This window comes from Gracilinanus agilis, chromosome 3 (assembly GCF_016433145.1).
Source record: "Gracilinanus agilis isolate LMUSP501 chromosome 3, AgileGrace, whole genome shotgun sequence".
NCBI lineage: Eukaryota > Metazoa > Chordata > Mammalia > Didelphimorphia > Didelphidae > Gracilinanus > Gracilinanus agilis.
The window spans coordinates 181509356-181528042 of NC_058132.1; the positions used below are offsets into that span (position 1 = coordinate 181509356).

At 34.9% G+C, this 18687-nt stretch overlaps 1 protein-coding gene across 8 annotated transcripts in view; it reads left to right on the forward strand.

Moving 5' to 3' along the window:
* The window catches only part of YAP1 (Yes1 associated transcriptional regulator), a 160983-nt gene that overhangs the window by 114459 nt on the left and 27837 nt on the right, over positions 1 to 18687 (forward strand). For 4 of the 8 annotated variants that reach the window (XM_044668499.1, XM_044668501.1, XM_044668503.1 and 1 more), the window contains one exon: positions 17350 to 17543. In XM_044668499.1, the coding sequence (XP_044524434.1) occupies positions 17350 to 17543 (194 nt within the window). The remainder of the gene's footprint in view (positions 1 to 17349; positions 17544 to 18687) is intronic. The other 4 variants (XM_044668500.1, XM_044668502.1, XM_044668504.1 and 1 more) reach the window with 1 other exon arrangement.

Genomic DNA, 18687 nt, shown 5'->3' on the forward strand with positions numbered 1-18687 from the left:
TAATTTTTTTAGAAGATAAATCAGTTCAGCAAAACTCAGATTAACTGAATCATAACCAGGAAAGGAGGGGGGGGGGGGAATAAGCATTTTTATATAGCATCTACTATGTGCTGAGCATTTTGCTAAACACTTTTCCAAATATTTTACAACCCTGTAAAGAAGTTGCTGATGTTATCCCCATATTACAGTCGAGGAAGCTGAGGCAAATAGTAATTAAGTACTTGCCTAGGTTCACACAATCAGTGTCTAAGACTAGATATGAAACTGTCTTCCTGACTATAGTGACAGAAGCCGAGTTCCACACCCAGTAGTCTTCCACCTCTTCAAACAAGTATGATTTTTCTCTTCTTTGAAGACAAGCTTGTCCAATATAGTTATATTCAGATTCTTTTTAGTTAATATTTAGTAGTTTTTGTATATATTATTCCCTGATTCTTTTTACTACATTCTGTATCTGTTCATCTCCTATGCTTTTCTGATTTTTCATATTATCTTTTCTCACAGTACATAATTTCTATTATTACATTCATGCAGCACAATTTGTTTAGCTATTCTCCAATCAAAAAGCATCTCCTTTGTTTTCAGGTTTTTTTGCCACTACAAAAAAGTGCTTGCTGTGAAATTGACACCTTTTTACCTGTCTTTGCTTCCTTATGGTATATGTCTGGCAGTAAGATCTCTGGGTAAAAAGGATAATGGACATTTTAGTCACTTTTTTTTTTAAAACCCTTACCTTCCATCTTGGAGTCATTACTGTGTATTGGCTCCAAGGCAGAAGAGCGGTAAGGGTAGGTAATGGGGGTCAAGTGACTTGCCCAGGGTCACACAGCTGGGAAGTGTCTGAGGCCGGATTTGAACCCAGGACCTCCCATCTCTAGGCCTGACTCTCAATCCACTGAGCTACCCAGCTGCCCCCTCATTTTAGTCACTTTTTAAGTATTCCGAACTGCTTTTCATAAAGGTTGGACAACTTCACAGATCCATCAACACAGTAAACCTTTCTGCAGTAGCCATTTAGTTTCAAGCAAGAAACTGACTTGCTACCCTTTACCAATCAATGTTCAGTTCTTCCTCTTTTCTGAAGAACTGTACCAGGAAGTTTACCTCTCTCCTCATTTATGTATCACTTTTTAAAATCTCCATTTCTTTGTAAAGAAAAATTCAAATCAGTAAATAATTACCATTTTTGTAGTTGCTGCACTTACTATTTTTTGTTTTTTTTTTTCATGAGATGCGATGGATTGTTCTTTTTCAAAAGACTTTATTGAGAAATTTATGACACCCTTACCCCTATTTTGAATCCAGGATATTTTTGATTAACAGATAAAGTGTGCATGATGAACTGTGAGAATAATGTAAAATATCAAACTCCTCCTCTATTTTGAATTTGATTCTTTTCTCTTATGATTTTTTGTGCACTGTATATCATCAAAACAACTTCAAATATAGATGAATATTTTCTTCTGTATTTTGGAGATTCTGTTTTTTTTTTTCTGGTGTGTGTTTTAATAACTCCAGTAACAAAAAATGCTAATGAAAGCACAAACATTAGAAAATTCTTTCTCAGAATAAAAGACCTTTGCCAAAACACCAATAGTTAATAAATTCTTCATATATGAAATGTTATTGTTCCTAATGTTCATTTAAAACAGTGATTCCCAAAGTGGGTGCTACCACCCCCCAGTGAGTGCTGCAGCGATCCAGGGGGGTCAGTGATGGCCACAGGTGCATTTATCTTTCCTATTCATTGCTATTAAAATTTCAAAAAAAAATTCATTTCCAGGGGGCTAAGCAATATTTTTTCTGGAAAGGGGGCGGTAGGCCAAAAAAGTTTGGGAACCACTGATTTAAAAGGATGAATTACACAATATGTGTTAATATTAGTGGTCCGTGCTTCTGGAAATAAGTTTGTATAGTGCCAGAAGGGTAAAAATAAATACATATATATTCAATGTAATAATGTACTAGAACCATAGCTTGAAGAGAGGAAAGACCTCATGCCTGTCAAATTGCTTTGAACTGTTGTTTTCAAGAGACTTATGCTAGGATCTAATTCCTAAGGAGTTAATGAACATTGCCATCTGGGTTTGAGGGAAGGATGTGTAAATGAAGACTTTGAGTCTTTTTTTTAATTGAGTCTTTAGTCGTAGAAAAGGAAATTTTAAATCAGTCATTGATAGAAATTAATGTCAAAGTTTTTCATCCATACCCCAAAAATATTTCTTTAAAAAAAGAGTTAATTTAATGTTAGTACTAAAGGCCATAGCTTTTCCTCAATTTCTCCTTTAATTATCGAAACAAAATTCTTTCTGTGAGTAATAAAGTAGTTAATAAATTTAAGTATAAGTTACTTCTCAGGGACTACTAAGTAGCTGTGACATCAAATAAAAACATTTTCATTTTGATAAAATTGTTCTTAATGGCAAACTAGTACCTGAAATTTTGCCCACTTTACCATACTATAAAGCCACCAAGGGACTTGGAGACTAGAAAATGTAAATTCTTTAATAGAATTTATGGGTAGTGGAAGTACTAATGAACTACACATGAATCTGCTGAATAAAATTGCCAGAAATCTTCATATAAAAGCAATGTATTGTTTTAAAAAAAGAAACAATACTTTTTAAGCCTTTAATAATGTACCTAAACTGTCAAGTAATGGCTAGATAAGCTAAGAATAAATCACCCTCTTGATATATTTTAATCCCTGGTTTAATGATTCACTTTTTAGTACTATTTATTAAGATTCTCCCAAAGGAGAAGAGTTGGTGATATGTGACAGGCTTTGTGCAGTGGCAGCTTGACAGTGGGATTTGGAGTTAGAAGACCTGGATTCAAATCCTTGCTCTGCCACTTAGTTGTATATCCTTGTCCAAGATGTATACCTTCTTAGCTTCTGCTCCTTATATATCCAGTGGAGATTAAAATATTATATACCCAATGTTACAATACAGTGAGCATTTATTAAGCACCAACTATGTGCCAAGCAATATTCTAAGTTCCAGGAATACAAAGAAGAAAAAGAGAGACCTTGCCCTCTAATAGTTTATAATATAAGAAGGCAGTGCACAAAAGGGAGGATTGGAAACCAAGGGGGACTTGGTGCAGAGGCATATTCTGTGATGTTCAAACCAAGCAGAGCTGCTGATGGGAAAATAGAGTGAGCTTGGGAGGCGTCTGGTGACCTGCCCTCCAATCAGAGGAGAGAAGAGGCTGGGGGAGGTGGGAAAGTGTTGAGTATCCAAGATTGAATTGGAAATGAGATTTCAGGTGATAAGCTAGGGTTGTTGTGAGCATCCCATGAGTTGATGTGTGTGAAAGCCTTATTAAATATGAGTTTTGGGGTAGCTAGGTGACTCATTAGCTAGAGAGCCAGGCCTCTTCCTACCTGTGTGACCATAGGCAAGTCACTTAACCCCAGTTACCCAACCCATACCACTCTTTTGCCTTGAGACTGATAATTAGTATCATTTCTAATACAGAATGTAAGGGTTTTTCTTTTATGAGTTTGAGACAAAGAAGAATGAGAGAAAGGAGAGAAGTTACTAAAGGATATACAATAAGAAACTTATGAGGGAATGCAATGAAAAGAACATTTGATAGTATCATCCATGTGAACCTGAGCAATTCATTTCCCCTTGCTCTGAACCTTGGTTTTCTTTCCATTCAAAAGTAAGATATTGAACATAGTCCCTTTCTGCTTTAAATCCTATGAACTCAAAGTCTCTTCAAACCACAATAATTTGCCAGCATCAGATAGAAGTTGTCAGGGTTTTTTTTTTTCTGCCTGTCTCTCCCAGTGACTCAAAAACCACCCACATTTTCCTCTGTAACCTCCTGTCATAGAAATCTTTGTCCGGTTTCTGAGAAGAAGGCCAGAAGTTTGGCAAGATTTAATTCCTATATTTAATTTGTTGTTTGTGCCTGCTTGCTTCAGACATGTCTGCAGCACTAGGCAAGAAGTACAAAGCCAGGCAGACAGTGCGGTAGTGGTAGTGTGGTTCCTTCTTACAGGTGTATTGCTATAAACCAATGGTTCCCAAACTTTTTTGGCCTACAACCCCCTTTCCAGAAAAAATACTGCTTAGCCCCCTGGAAATTAATTTTTAAAAAAATTTTAATAGCAATGAATAGGAAAGCTAAATGCACCTGTGGCCATCACTGCCTCACTGGATCTCTGCAGTACCCACCAGGGGGCGGTAACTCCCACTTTGGGAATCACTGCATAAACTAAACTCTACATGAGGACCCTACTCAGAAAAATCACATAGCCCTATCCTTCCTGTATCCTCCCCCTGCTCCTCTTGGCTTCTTTTAACTTTTAAGATAACAGAAGGATTAGCTTCCCCAGGTCATCTAATGTTTGTTTATGTATCAGTATGTTACTAGGAAGGAAGGAAGGAAGGAAGGAAGGAAGGAAGGAAGGAAGGAAGGAAGAAAAAGGTAGGGTTGTCAGAAAGTAGGCAGCTATGGGAATTGGAGAGCCAATAAACATTTTAGGAGCCATAATCAATTAAAGATCCTCAACAAAGACTATGCATTAAACATGGTTATGCACAGATTTACTTCATAATTTGGGGGAAATTTGATTTACTTATAATCCAGAATGCAAATTGCCACATCTCAAAGTGGACCCTCAGAAGTTGATTAGTCCAAACTATACCTATACATTTTTTTTTCTTTCTGAGATCTCTGTGTTTGAAGGATAATTTTCCCTCCTTCATCTATAAAAGTTTCCTTTCGATTATGCCAGTTACAGTCTAGGGAAGAGACTTGTCAAATAATCTGCTCATATTTTCTTACATGATCCACTGTGAAGGAGTCACCCAAAGAAACATATGGTCATAAAATCAAATCAGTCTTGCAATTCACTTTAAGTTGTTGATCTTTTAAAAATTGCTCTCATTTTTTAAAGTATATTATTTTCTTTCTATATAACATTTTACCAAAAGAAAAAGAAAGCAAAGCCCCATTACAGAGTATATTCTTTTGAGAAAAGTTAGAATTACTGATGACTGACTTAAAGAAAGGATATAGCCTTTTACTTTGGCAGTGTAGTATTGACCCCAACCTATTGCAGTTTTCCAGAATTTGGTTGCCCCTCTACATTGTCTTTATTTACATTGCTCCTTTTATTTTAGATACATACATACATTTATGTCATGCTTGTTCTTATTTCCTATCATAGAAATATATAATTCATTCATCATTCCTCATGGCACAATAATATTGCATTGTATCCTTATAACATAATTTGACCAGCCATTACCCCAATCAGACACAGTATGCTTCTACTGTCTAATCTAATCTTCCACTTCATGCAGAATTCCCTAATAGGCAGTCAGTTGTCAAATTTTTGCTTAAGTGCTTCCACTGAAAGAAGCTTGCTACTTCACAAGGCAATCTGTTCTATTTAGGGATTGCTCTGATTGTTAAAAGTTTTTATTTGCATTGACCTGAAAACTGTCTTCCAGTCATTTCAAAATTAATAGTCCTAATTTTGACTTCTGATATTGCACAGCCCTTCAGTCTGATATCCCTGCAAATTATTTGAAGACAACTATTATATCCCCTCCTCCCCCAAAAATCTAATTCTTCCTCAAATAGTAGGCATTTAACTATTATTAAATTATATTTATCATCCACAGAAATTTCATTTATTCTTCATAAATTACAGTTTCCAGACCTTTCACTCTATTGGTCATACTCTGATATGTACTCCAATCTGTAGATCATGGAGTATTCAGTAATAAATACTCTACTCAAGATATAGTTTGACCAATTCAGAATATAGTAGAACCTGTTATCAGGACGCTATGAAAAAAAAATATGGAACCCACCAGGAAGGAGAAAAATCGGAAGGCCAAAACAGACCTGGCAAAGATATGCCCAGTTGGTGGAAGTTGCCCAGAACAGAGTTCGTTGGCGTGAGATGCCCAGTTGGGGGAAGTTGCCCAGAACAGAGTTCGTTGGCGTGAGATGGTTGCGGCTCTATGCTCCTCTGGGAGTCAATAGGAATAATATATAATATATATAATATAATATATATATACAGTACTCTGCACACAGTAGATGTTAATACATTTTAAAATTTGTTTTAATTTATTTGAATTGAAAGGATTTTCTCCAAATTAGACAAATGGTAATAAACTTCTGAGGTGGAATTTTAATCCAGAGCCTGTGGTCTTTTCACACTACCACCTGCTTCCCTTACAAGGGATAGTTAACCCACTAGATGACAAAATCAGGATTCAGAATTATCTTGAAAGGTTAGAACACTAGTCCAAATCAGAGCTCTGGTCTTGGGAGACACTTTACTCCTTTTTGATCCTGAACAAGTCATTTAACTCCCTAAACCTCAGTTTCTTTATGTGTAAAATGGAGTTGAGCTGTGGATAATACTTGTCTCAAAGGATTGTTACCAAGATCAAATGAAATCTTGGATAACAGTATGATACAGTTGAAAGAACAGTGGCTCTGGAGTCAAGTGGACATGGGTTTTAATCCTGCCTGTTGATACTTACCAGCTATGTGAATTGAATAGAGCAGCATACTTAACCTTTCTGGGCCTCTGTTTCTCTTCTGTAAAATGAAGAACTCTGAGGTACTCCTTACTCTAACTAAAGGGCTTTGCAAGCCTTTAAAGTACTATATAAATAATGGGTCAATCACATTAAGATGAAATTTGGTAGACACAAATGTATATAGTCTTAAGATAAAGGAGGGATGGCTGTACAACATATTTGTTCAAAAATGATCTGATTATTTGAGTAGACCCAAGTTCTCAAGATGAGCCAGTAGTGTGAAAAGGCTGCCAAGAAAGCTAGTTGCTACCCTTAGGCTGCCTTAAGAAAGACATAGTTCCCAGGGCTAGAGAGATCTTTAGGACTCTTATATTCTCCTGCAGCCAGAGCAGATCCAGATTCCACTTTTTTTTTGTAAAGATATTGTTTCACCAGTTACACGTAATAACATATTTCCACTTGAATTTTCTAAAGTTATCTGATCCAAATTGTCTCCCTCCCTTCCCCTACCCAGAGATAATAAGCAATTTGATCTAGGTTATGCGTGTATTATCATGCAAAATTTATTTCCACGTTGTTCATTTTTGTAAGGGAATATTTATATAAAACCCAAGTCCCCAACCCCCCCCAAAAAACAAATAAAATGAAAAAATCATATGCGTTGACCTGCATTCCATCTCCAATAGTTCTTTTTTTTTTTAATTTTTTAAACATTTATTAATATTCATTTTTAACATGGTTACATGATTCATGCTCCTACTTTCCCCTTAACCCCACCCCCACCCCGCTCTTCTCCCACCCATGGCCGATGCACATTTCCACTGGTTTTAACATGTGTCCTTGATCAAGACCTATTTCCAAATTGTTGATCATTGCATTGGTGTGGTAGTTTCGAGTCTACATCCCCAATCATGTCCTCCTCAGCCCATGCGTTCAAGCATTTGTTTTTCTTATATGTTTCCTCTCCTGCAGTCCTTCCTCTGAATGTGGGTAGCATTCTTTACCATAAATCCCTCAGAATTGTCCTGGGTCATTGTCCAATAGTTCTTTCACTGGAGGTGGGTACCATTCTTTGTCATATGGCTTTCAGAATTGGCCTGGATCATTGTATTGCTGAGAGGTGCTAAGTCTTTCACGGTTGTAGGTGCCACATTCTTTAAAAAACAAATAACAACAACAACAAAAACAAAAACAAAAATACGTTGGTAATCTAGAGTGCCAAGAAGAGGAAAACCAGTATCGTGAAGGTCTTCAAGTTCATGCCACATCTGGAATGGCATATTCATGCCATAATCTGGAAAATAAAAGGTAGAATATGATTGCTTTCTTCAAGTATGTAAAGGGATATCATATGGAAGAGAGAATAGCCTTATTTTGCTTAACTCCTATAGGCAGAGCTAAGACCTATCCAAAAATAACAAGGGCTGCTTTGGGAGTCATTAGGTTAGACTTAATGCTTAATTAGGCTTAATTAGGTATGAGGTATCAAACCTCACTGGAGGTGCTTCCGTAGAAGTTGGATGACAATTTTTCATGCATGGGTTGATTATATACAGTCTCATGATTCCTTTCAACTCTGAGATTCTTTGATCCTGTGACTCTCCTAGAGGTTGTCTGACTAAACTCTGACTAAATATCATCCATCCCATAGGAGAATTACTAAAAAATGTTATCTTATTTATGCTGACATTTGCAAAAATGCAACACAGCCTTAAAAGCCCCTCATGTAATACCTTGAATGAACTTGAGGTCCATGTTATTCCATTAAGACCTCCTGGTGCACATTTCTAACTTTCTTTCCTCCCAAACTGCTGTTTTTCTCTTATCTCCCTTTCTCTGATTCTTTCCCTCAGTTTCATTGCAGAACCATTAAAGAAATAATAGTGAATAGGAGAAACCCCTGAGGATTTGAAAAATGACAAATTCAGTCCTCATTTTTAAAATAAAATCGAATATTATTGATCAAATATCTAAAAAAGATACCTGAACAAGTCAATTTAGAGTAAAGATAAAATGGGCCTTTTGGTTTGAATGAACTTAGGTTTCCTAGCCATTTTTTCTGTCTTTCTTTTAGTTTAGCTTTCCTTAGAACCACTTTGGAATTGCTATTGAAAAGGAGGTGAGGGAATCCCTCAGTAGGTAGATTAGACTTATTATCATATAAGGACAGACAGATAAACTGGGTATCAAAGGAAATACTGGCTACAATAATTTTGCCTTATAATCCTAGGAATTCATATCATCATGGTAAAAGTCTTTAAATATGTTAAATGTTAATAGGATTGGAGCATCCGTACTCGTCCTACAGAGGGGTTTGAGTTGTTTGTATTGCTTCTTTAGAAGAAAAAGAATCTGAAATGCACCCTTTTAAACTTAAATAAAAAGTTTTGACTTCATAATCATTTGTAGTATAATAACCATATGATTTTAGAGTTGGGTGCACAGTTAAAGGTTACCCCTGGATTTATAGCGTTATAGATGAAATTCTTGTTACTGTGTCTATACCACATTTTCCTTGGAGGGAGGTAGGAGGGCAATCATTGAATTTATAGAATAAAGTTAACATTGTTTAGAAATGAGTTAATTTTCCAAAATCAAATTATTTCCATTATGAACAAGGAGATAAGGACTTCAATTAAATCAATAGACATTTCAAGTCAGCAATTTATTCCCAAAATTTTCTTTGCTAAAACTGAACTGGCAGATAGTTTACAACTTGAAAGTAGCTGTTCCCTTTCTCATGAAGGGTAAACAAATGAAGATAATCATAAAATTGCTTTTAGGTATGTACCTCCATAGAGAAAAAAGAAATGATTAAAAGAATAAATTGTGAGGGATGGAGTCTTGTAATCATTTGCCCAACTAAGCTATATATCTAATACTCGAGTGTCTTTTAGAACTTTTGCTAAAAAGTAATTAAATCACTAGACAAAATTTTCAACTACTAGCTTACTTAATTTATTAACAGTGGGGCAGAATAGAGAAAGGAACTACAGACTACTTTGATTTCTTTGAAAAATATATTTTCATTTGATTCATTTAAAAAAAATTTTTGTCTTCTTAGTTGTATATTGGCATACATGTATATTAGAAAGCTTTGTTTAGGTTCTACTTTTTGATGCCTCATCGTGACCTGGAGCTGACAGTGAATCCTCAAAGTTTATCTGTTTAAGATATGGCATACCAAATCAAACTGGAAAAACTGAATGTGATCATTATGATGTATTGTTTTCCTTGTCACCTGAGGAACCAGGTTACCTAATTTGGGAAGTTTTATCACCATTAAGTTAGCCAACATTTCAAAAGTTTAGGCCCAGATTGGTTGTACTCTTTGCCAGTGGAGAGAGTACCCACACCATTGCAATCATATTATCTTTTGAAGTATTTAAGGATGTATTTGAATTGAATTGTATTGAACTTTGTTTTGAAGTATTTAATCTTTGAAAAATTGCTGGGGGGAAAAAATCACAAAATATTCCCCTTTTGTGGAGTCTTTTTATAATGCTTTAGTGCTCCATATATAATGAAAAAACAGTAACTATAATGCTTTCCTAAATGGGCAAAATAAAATGGACGTGCCCTCCTTTAAAGAGTTTTTTTAAAAAGCTCTGTTAATGGATGTTTTAAAATTCATTTTTGTTCTTTTTTCCTGGCCATCTGACAAGGTAATTTAAGGATTTATTTATTCAGCATATGTTTTTGTAAACAAAAATGCAGTATGCTGATTAAAAACATTTTCCTCAGTTTAGGCTAGAAATTCTGTTTATGCTTGCTATTATGAATGACTATAGAAGAGTTTTTATCACAAGCAGCTACTAAAGTAGGTCTCAGAACAAATCTTAAGGAAAAATAAAGGCCCAGTGCATATCATCCCTTACACTACACCAGGGGTCGGCAACCTTTTTAGCCGTGAGAGCCATAAACACCACATTTTTTAAAATGTAATTTTGTGAGAGCCATACAGTGCTCACAGTGCGCGCTCCTGTAACAGCACCTCAAGAGCCATACGTTGCCAACTCCTGCACTACACTGTAAACTCCCTCAGGGCAAACCTTATTTCAATAATAATAAAATATTCTTTAACTACCAATACTTGCCAGGACCTCTTAAAACAAAGTCTGCTTAATAAATGTTCATTTCTTGTGAAGGCAACATAGAGTAGTGGGTAGAGTACTAGACTCAAAAGTTAGGAAAACTGGGGTTCAAATCCTACTTGGACAGTAACCATGTGGCCCTAAGTATGTCATTTAACCTCTCACCCCTCGGTTTTCTACTCTTCAAAATGAGAGAATTGGGTCAAATTGTTTCTCAAGTTCCTTTGGCTCTAGATATGTCATCCTGTGGTTTATTGGTGTTTATCAGATAGAACAGTACAGCTTGAAGCTATACTTATTCTCTCTGCCTTCCCCCCACAGTAGGAAAATCCCATCTCTAAGCAACTTAAAGATTATATGAACAATTTAGAAAATTTGTAAGAGATTGGAAGTTCAAAAAGACTACTTTCAAAATAATTATTATTAAATGTCTATTTCATTAATTTATTGTGGATTTTCTGTAATCAATATCTTTTAAAAATTAACTTACCCTGTCTTAAAGGAACTGCCCTAATTAGCTTCTTTACCTGAATTTCCTAAAGTGAATTTTAATGATTTTTTTAGGAGGTAAATCATCCCTCTCTTGAGAAATATAACTGATAACTGGTTAGAACACATTCTCCCCCTCACCTCATTTAGCAACCCATGTCCTGACCCAAACTGCTAAATGAGGTGATGAGAAGAAAATGTTCTCTCCATCCATCTCATAGTATTTGAAATTCCTTAAACCACAAACAGTTCTCATCAGTGTCTATTGGTTTAACCTAGTAATGGAAAAAGTATGTTTCTAGATGGCTGTAAATAATAGTCAGTATTAATCAATATCTTTGAACTGTCAAAAAACTTTGATACTTTTAATTCTTTAATTGAGGTAGGAAAAAGTAGAAGAGAATAGAAGATGGCTTGTCTATTGGATGCTTGACCTAGAACTACATCTGTGAACATGAGAGTAGTCGTGTCTATCACCTTGTATTTTCTCTTGAGTTACTTCTACAGATTCTAGATTCTTTCAGGAATGGGCTAGAGTAGCCACCTCTACCAGTTTTTTTTTAATGCTTATTTTATAGAACAGGCAGTTAAACACAATTGTTTCAATGCCAGTGGATCCTTTATTCATGGTTTTGTACTAGCTTATAATGGTAGAGAAAGAACAAGGGAAGTTTCAATCCTCTTGAGTTTTCTTCCAGAAATAGCATTAAAGGAAGTATAAGCATGAGCAATTCATATAAATATTATTTAAAACCATGATTAGAGTGGTAGCTAAGAGGCTCAGTGGGTAGAGAACCAGGCTTAGAGATGAGAGATCCTGGGCTCAAATATGGGCTCAAACACTTCCTAGCTCTGTGACCCTGGGCAAGTCACTTGACTCCGATTGCCTAGCCCTCACTGCTCTTCTGCCTTGGAACTGATACTTAGTATCAATTCTTAGACAAGGTAAGGTTTTATTTTTTAAATGCTTAGAGATACACCTGAACATTTTTGTATAATAAGGGGTATTTGATTGTTGACAGGATGAACTATTTATGATTATTCATAAGATAATAAAAATATAAAAAGTTGTTTTTCATAGGCAGAGCTGGGATGAGGAGCAGTGAGGCTGCATATAAAGTATAGCTGACATTGGTAGGTAGCAGATGGAATGAAAGATGCTTTAGAATACATTTTATACATGTTCCATCTTTTTTCAGGCCAGATAATTCTATTTTCTGTGGAATATAGTAAAAATTATAAGCATAATAACATGAGAGTATAATTTTGAAGTGCTGAGGAGAGAGAGAGGAAAAGTGGCACATTTCTCAAACCTTACCTAGAAGTAATGTCTGGGATCTGAAATCTGGTGGATTTTCTTAATTTAAAAGATTTAGGAATTACGAATTGACTTTGTAAATAAAGTATAATAAAAGAAAGAAATGACATTAGCGGTAATCTGATTATCATTTTATGATTAAAACTGTATTCATCATTGTTCTTCTAATGTATTTTCATTATTGTGTTCACTTTTTGTTTAAAAAAAAAAAAACAGTTCCTAACCTTTTCAAGTAGGTGCTCCCCTTTTAAAAGTCAAAAAACCTTCTCAGATTCCCATGTTATAGTAGTCCTGTAATATATATTTATAGTACTGTTGATTGGTAGAATACACTATGAGAGGAAGTTGGATGCACTTGAAAAAGGACTGAATTTAGAGGCAAGACTTGGTTTCAAACTTAATTCTGCTAATGGCTACTCATAGCACATTTATAAACCCCCTTTTAATAAGACCACACCATTGCACTCCCCAGGGTTCTTTACTCATAAACTGGTCACTAATATATTACATCATGCAACAATGGATAAAGTATTAGACCAGACATCAGGAAGATGTGAGTTCAAATTCTGCCTTATATATTCTGGCTCTGTATTCCTGGCAAGCTTCTTCACCTCTCATTTCAATTTCCTCATTTATAAATATAGGGATGATGGTAGAACTTATATCCCTATTTTATTATGAGAATTAAATGAAATAATAATGAATGTGCTTTGTAAACTTTAAAGCACCATATAAAAGCTAGCAGTGATCATCATCATGATAGATGGAGGCAATGAGACGGTGCAGTGAATACAGCACTTCACCTGAAGTCTGAAAAACTCAAGTTCAAATCCAGCCTTAGATTCTTAACTTACTAGCTTTGTGATTCTGGACAAGTCACTTAGCCTCTGTTTGTGTAAGTTTCCTCATCTGTAAAATAGGAATAAAAATACCATTGATCTCCCAGAGTAGTTGTGAGAATTGAGTGAGATCATTGTATAAATTATAAAAATTATTAAGATAAAAATAATTGTAAAGTGCTCAGCACAGTGCCTGGCACTGAGTAAGTGCTACATAAAAGCTGACATTGTCATCATCATCTTAGTTGTTGGCCAGGTTAATGTACAGATGATCCTGTAGTTTTGATTTTTTAAAAACCATATGTTTTGGTTATATTCACTGCTTTATCAACTGAGCATATTTGTAGGTAAAGTGAGTGAAATGAAATTATTGCTTAAAATATCAATTATGAACAAATTAAAAGTACAATTAATTTAACATCTTAATAGGTGACAACTGGACCTTAAGCAAATTTTGGACAAAAGAAAGTAACAATTTTCATTTAACTGTAAAAATAAGTATTTTAGTGGCTAAATATAAAAGGAATAAAGGATAATGCTATTATCTCTACTTTCCTAGCTGCCCATCTCTTTCTCTGCCATCCCAAACAAAGCCTGTTTTGTTTCTTGCCTGCCTGTGAGGTCTTTCCTATATATACCCTATGTGGGTGCATAACCAACCCTATGTGTTGTTCAAATGCTTAACACAAGAAAAAAGTAAAGAAAAGGATGCCTCAGGAAACTGGCAAATGCTAACTCCCAAGAGACAAATAAGGTTTATTTGCCTTTAAATTACTCACTTAAAATAAACTGTGGATACATACACCTTAAAGGACTATTTGTATCCTATAGATAGAAACATTTGCAGTAAACATAATTAAATGTGCACATATGATATGACTGACAGATTGCATTACTTATTTGGGACAAATTTTGGTCATTTTCCCCTCTTTGGCACATAAACATTCCATCTTGGAAGGATTGATATGCGCAGCCGGATAGAACATTTCAGGGAGCCACATCTGGCCCACAAGCCATAGTTTGCCCATCACTGCTCTAAATAATAGAAATCGTTCTCCTATATTGAGTTGAAATTTCCTCCCTAACACCTTCATCCATTGTCACTGCATCATCTGGAGGAACACATAGCTAATCCTTCACATGAATGAATGTTTCTCTAAAATCTTCTTTCTCTGGGATAAGCATCCTGAATTCTTTTCATCTTTTTTGATACAACATGTTTTCCATATGGAAATCTTCCTGGTTGGCCCTCCTTTTGACATGTTATATTTTATGAATAGACATCTTAAAATCTTGGGATCTGTAATAGATATAATACTCCAGATGTAATTTTACACAGTGTAGTGTGGTATTATGTTCTACTATTGGAAACTTGATTATTAATTAAATTCAAGATTATATTAGCTTTTTTTAGACATAATGGTCACAGTTAAGCCACTGGTGGATAAAATTTATAAGTAAGCATATTTCAACTCTAACGTAAGAAAGAAAATTCCTTTTTTCTTTTAGATTATTTTAATTTTTATTATAAATATATTTTATTTTGTCAATTACACGCAATAAATTTCCACATAAGTTTTCCAAAGTTATCTGATCCAAACTGTCTCCCTCCCTTCCTTCCCCTTCCAAAGCTGGCACACAATTCAGTCTAAGTTATATGTGTATTATCACAAAAAAAATTTCTATGTTGTTCATCATTGTGAGAGAATGCTCTCATAAAACTCAAATCCCCAAATAAAACAAACAAACAAACAAACAAACAAAGATGAAAAATGGTATGCTTTGATTTGCATTCTAACTCCAACAATTCTTTCTCTGGAGGTGAATAGCATTCTTTGTCATATGTTCCTCAGAACTATCCTGAATCACTGTATTTCTGAGAGTAGCTAAGCCTGTCACAGTCAATCATTCTACAATATTGCTGTAAACTGTAAATAGTGATCTCCTGGTTCTATTTATTCTACTCTGCATCAGTTCATGTAGACCTTTCTAGCTCTGTCTGAATAAGGAAGAATTCCTTTACAAAGTTACATCCAAATGGAAGTGATATAATGAATTCTCTATCACTGGAAATATTTGAGGAGAGACTGAACCCATTTAGGGATGTTGTAGATGGAATTATTGCACCAGATTGTTTCTAAAACTTCTTCTAAACTCTTAAAATGAAGTTATTCTTATCAAACTTATGATCAAATAAAATTAGATTCTTAGTTATTTTTACATAAAACATAGGCCAATTTTTTTCCCATCCTGTAAGATCGCAAAGCCCCTTTTTTGAAAAACATGTTTGTAAAATTTTACTTACTATCACCTGGTTTATTAACTCTTCATCCTAGTTTGTGCAATTGCAATTTTCTTAAATATGCTTTCAATGCCTTTATCCAAGCATTTATTAAATACAGCTTCTACCTAGGTTGATGATAGTGTATTCATTAACATTTTTTAGATGTTATTCAAACAGCCTTGAATCAACCTAACTGTACAGTCATCCAGTCCATATTCTCCTCAAAAGTATCTTGTCCTCAAAGAGCATGAGAAATTTGAAATGCTTTTCTGAATTTAAGATGAAGTATTCTTCTGATCTTTCCATTGAGAGAGAGTGTGCACAGTACTTTTTGTGATAGTAAAGAAATGAAAAAAAAAAAACCAACATTCTATTTAACTCATGGTTTGATGGACACGAAATGCAGAATAAGATATAAATATTCAGGCATGGCTCATATATGGGCTTGTACTGCATGATTGTACTTCTTTGACACAAGAAAGGGGGATTTTTGCCTTTTATTTGTTTGAGGAGTTTTGAAAGGTTATATTATCCCCACTTACATTACTTCTCCCCATCTCCTAGTTCTCCTTTTTAACATGAAGTTCTTTTCACTACCTTGCAAAGGTTTTGTTTTGTTTTTTCGTTCTGTGATATCTTTTATACCTATTGTAAAACTTATTTTTAAAGGAAATAATGTTAATGCAGGTCTCAGTTATTAACTAATATAGAGTCTAACAAACAAAAGAACCACAAATTTCATATCAAGAAGATAATCATATTTCATTATAATTCAGTGGCTTATGAACTTGTATCATGAATCAAACATTTTCAACTCTATACAGATATTTCTGTTCTTTAATAGTAGGGCAGTTCAGTCTCTTACCATGTACAGTTGAAACTTTCTTGAATTAATTGCTTTTAAAATGGAGTTTTTATTAACCAAGTCAGAATTTGGAAATTTGAGGTACAGTTTTACTTTGTTTTAATAAAGTGTATATTTAGATTGTTTTAGTTATTTTCATTCCATAGATTTTTTTACATTCCTAAATGTTCTTTTATTTAACATTCCTTATATTAGTATATAGTATTCAGTTATGCTCCTTTACCACAATGTAACCATTCCCCAACTGCTGAGCTTTTGTTTCTAGTTTCTCATATGTAACATTGTTTTATATGTATAAAGGTTATTTCTTGACATAAAAATGGCATACTGTTATATATTTATATTGAATTTAGCCATAAACTTGGTACAAATAGTTCCCCCTTCTTTCCAATTACTTCCTTTGACTATATTCCCCAAAGGTGAGAAACTACAGCAAAGGGTGAATTGGTTCTGTGTCTTTTGTTACGTAGGGCATGATGTAGATATATTTTTTATTTTTAATATGTTTTATTTGTTTTTATTTGACTATTCTAACCATTTTTCCTAAAACAGAGGTAAGATCAAATAGTTAAGAATTCAGCTTCATCTTGTCAGAGAATAAAGGGTGGGGGGAGGAAAGGGGGAGAGAGAGTCAGAAAGCATTTAAGTGGAAAAGACGAACTTATTCTTTTTCTCTCACATGATAAAACCTTAGGCTTATTCCCTGCAGTTGCTGGGAAATTAATGGCAGCACAGACTAATGCAGTACAAAAGTCAGCTCTCGGTTCCACTGAGTCAGTGTTGAATTGAATGGTATATATGTTGTCCTTTTTATGGTCATAGATCAATAACTCACATTCCACTAGATTTTCCTTAGAAGCATAGCTGATTTTGATTGAAACATTCCTTTCCTTTCCCTAGTTAGAGTTTTCAGGATCACTCTTTTATCCTTTTCAGCTATGAACCAGAGAATCAGTCAAAGTGCTCCTGTGAAGCAGCCGCCACCGCTGGCTCCCCAGAGTCCTCAAGGGGGTGTACTGGGTGGAGGTAGTTCCAATCAGCAGCAACAGATAAGACTGCAACAGCTACAGATGGAAAAAGAGAGACTTCGACTAAAGCACCAAGAACTGCTTCGGCAGGTGAGGCCACAGGTTAGAAACAAGTCTTCCCCTTTTTTCTGGTGTTGGGCATGATTAGCCTTTAGCAGTTTGAATAATGCTTGCGCCTGTTACAGAAAGAATACTCTCCTTTCTCTCCTCCCTTCTTTGTAAGACCTTTCTTTGGACAATATAGATGTGCTTGGATTTAGTCCCATCTACGCCATGGCAGTGGCCAGGAGCTCGTTGTCTTAGAGAATCTCATAAAACTTGCTTTCTTGAGTGCAGGTAGCATATGAGTATTGTTCCATATCTGAAGACTGAATAGAGAGAGCCTGAGACTATGAAAAGCAGAATCTGTCTCTTCAAGCGAATTGATCGTGTAATGGCAGAAACACCTATTTCCCTATGATTGACATGCACACATCATCTTAAATATTGCTCTACTTCTCAGCATTTGTGGGAAAAAATTCAGATTTTTCTTTAAAGAACATTATATCTCAAATGCCAGAAGATTCCAGAGTGCCTTCAAATTGTTTTCCCTCCAGAAGCAGAAGGTAGCAGAGAACTTAGAATTTTTCTCTGCTCCTCCCATCACTTTTCTTTCAAAAAGTGACATTCAGCCTTTACTGTCCACAAGAACAGTATTTCTCTTCTCAGAATTTAAATTCTTTTTACTCATCTACTGCAGAGTTACACAAAGCCAAGGTTAAACTGCTGCCTTTTTATTATCTTACACAGGCTAAGAATTTGTAAACTTCATCCATTTTTTTCTATTCTTTCTTTAAATAATACCCTGATATTTTTTACAGTGCATCACTATCAATTAGAAATACACTATAACCTCATCCAATGATATCATGTTTGGGGAGTCCATGACACAGAACTACTTTATAGGTGAAATTAATTTAAAAAGTTTTTTTTTACTTTGTAGGAACAGTGTTGACTTAATCACCAGACAGAATCACCTTAAATGGAATTCTCCTCAAGGGGAAACACAGTATTAATGTGTTTCTAGTATGGCAGGCAGATAACTAACAGAATGGCAAACTTTATGACAACATGTGATGTCAGGAAGTACTTTCGGTGGAATGTTTCTCCATCTGTTCTTAATAAGATGGAAAAAGGGAGCAAGTTAACAAGATTAAATATTTCCCTAAATGTGATTTTTCTGTTACTCATCTGGAAAAGTAACTTT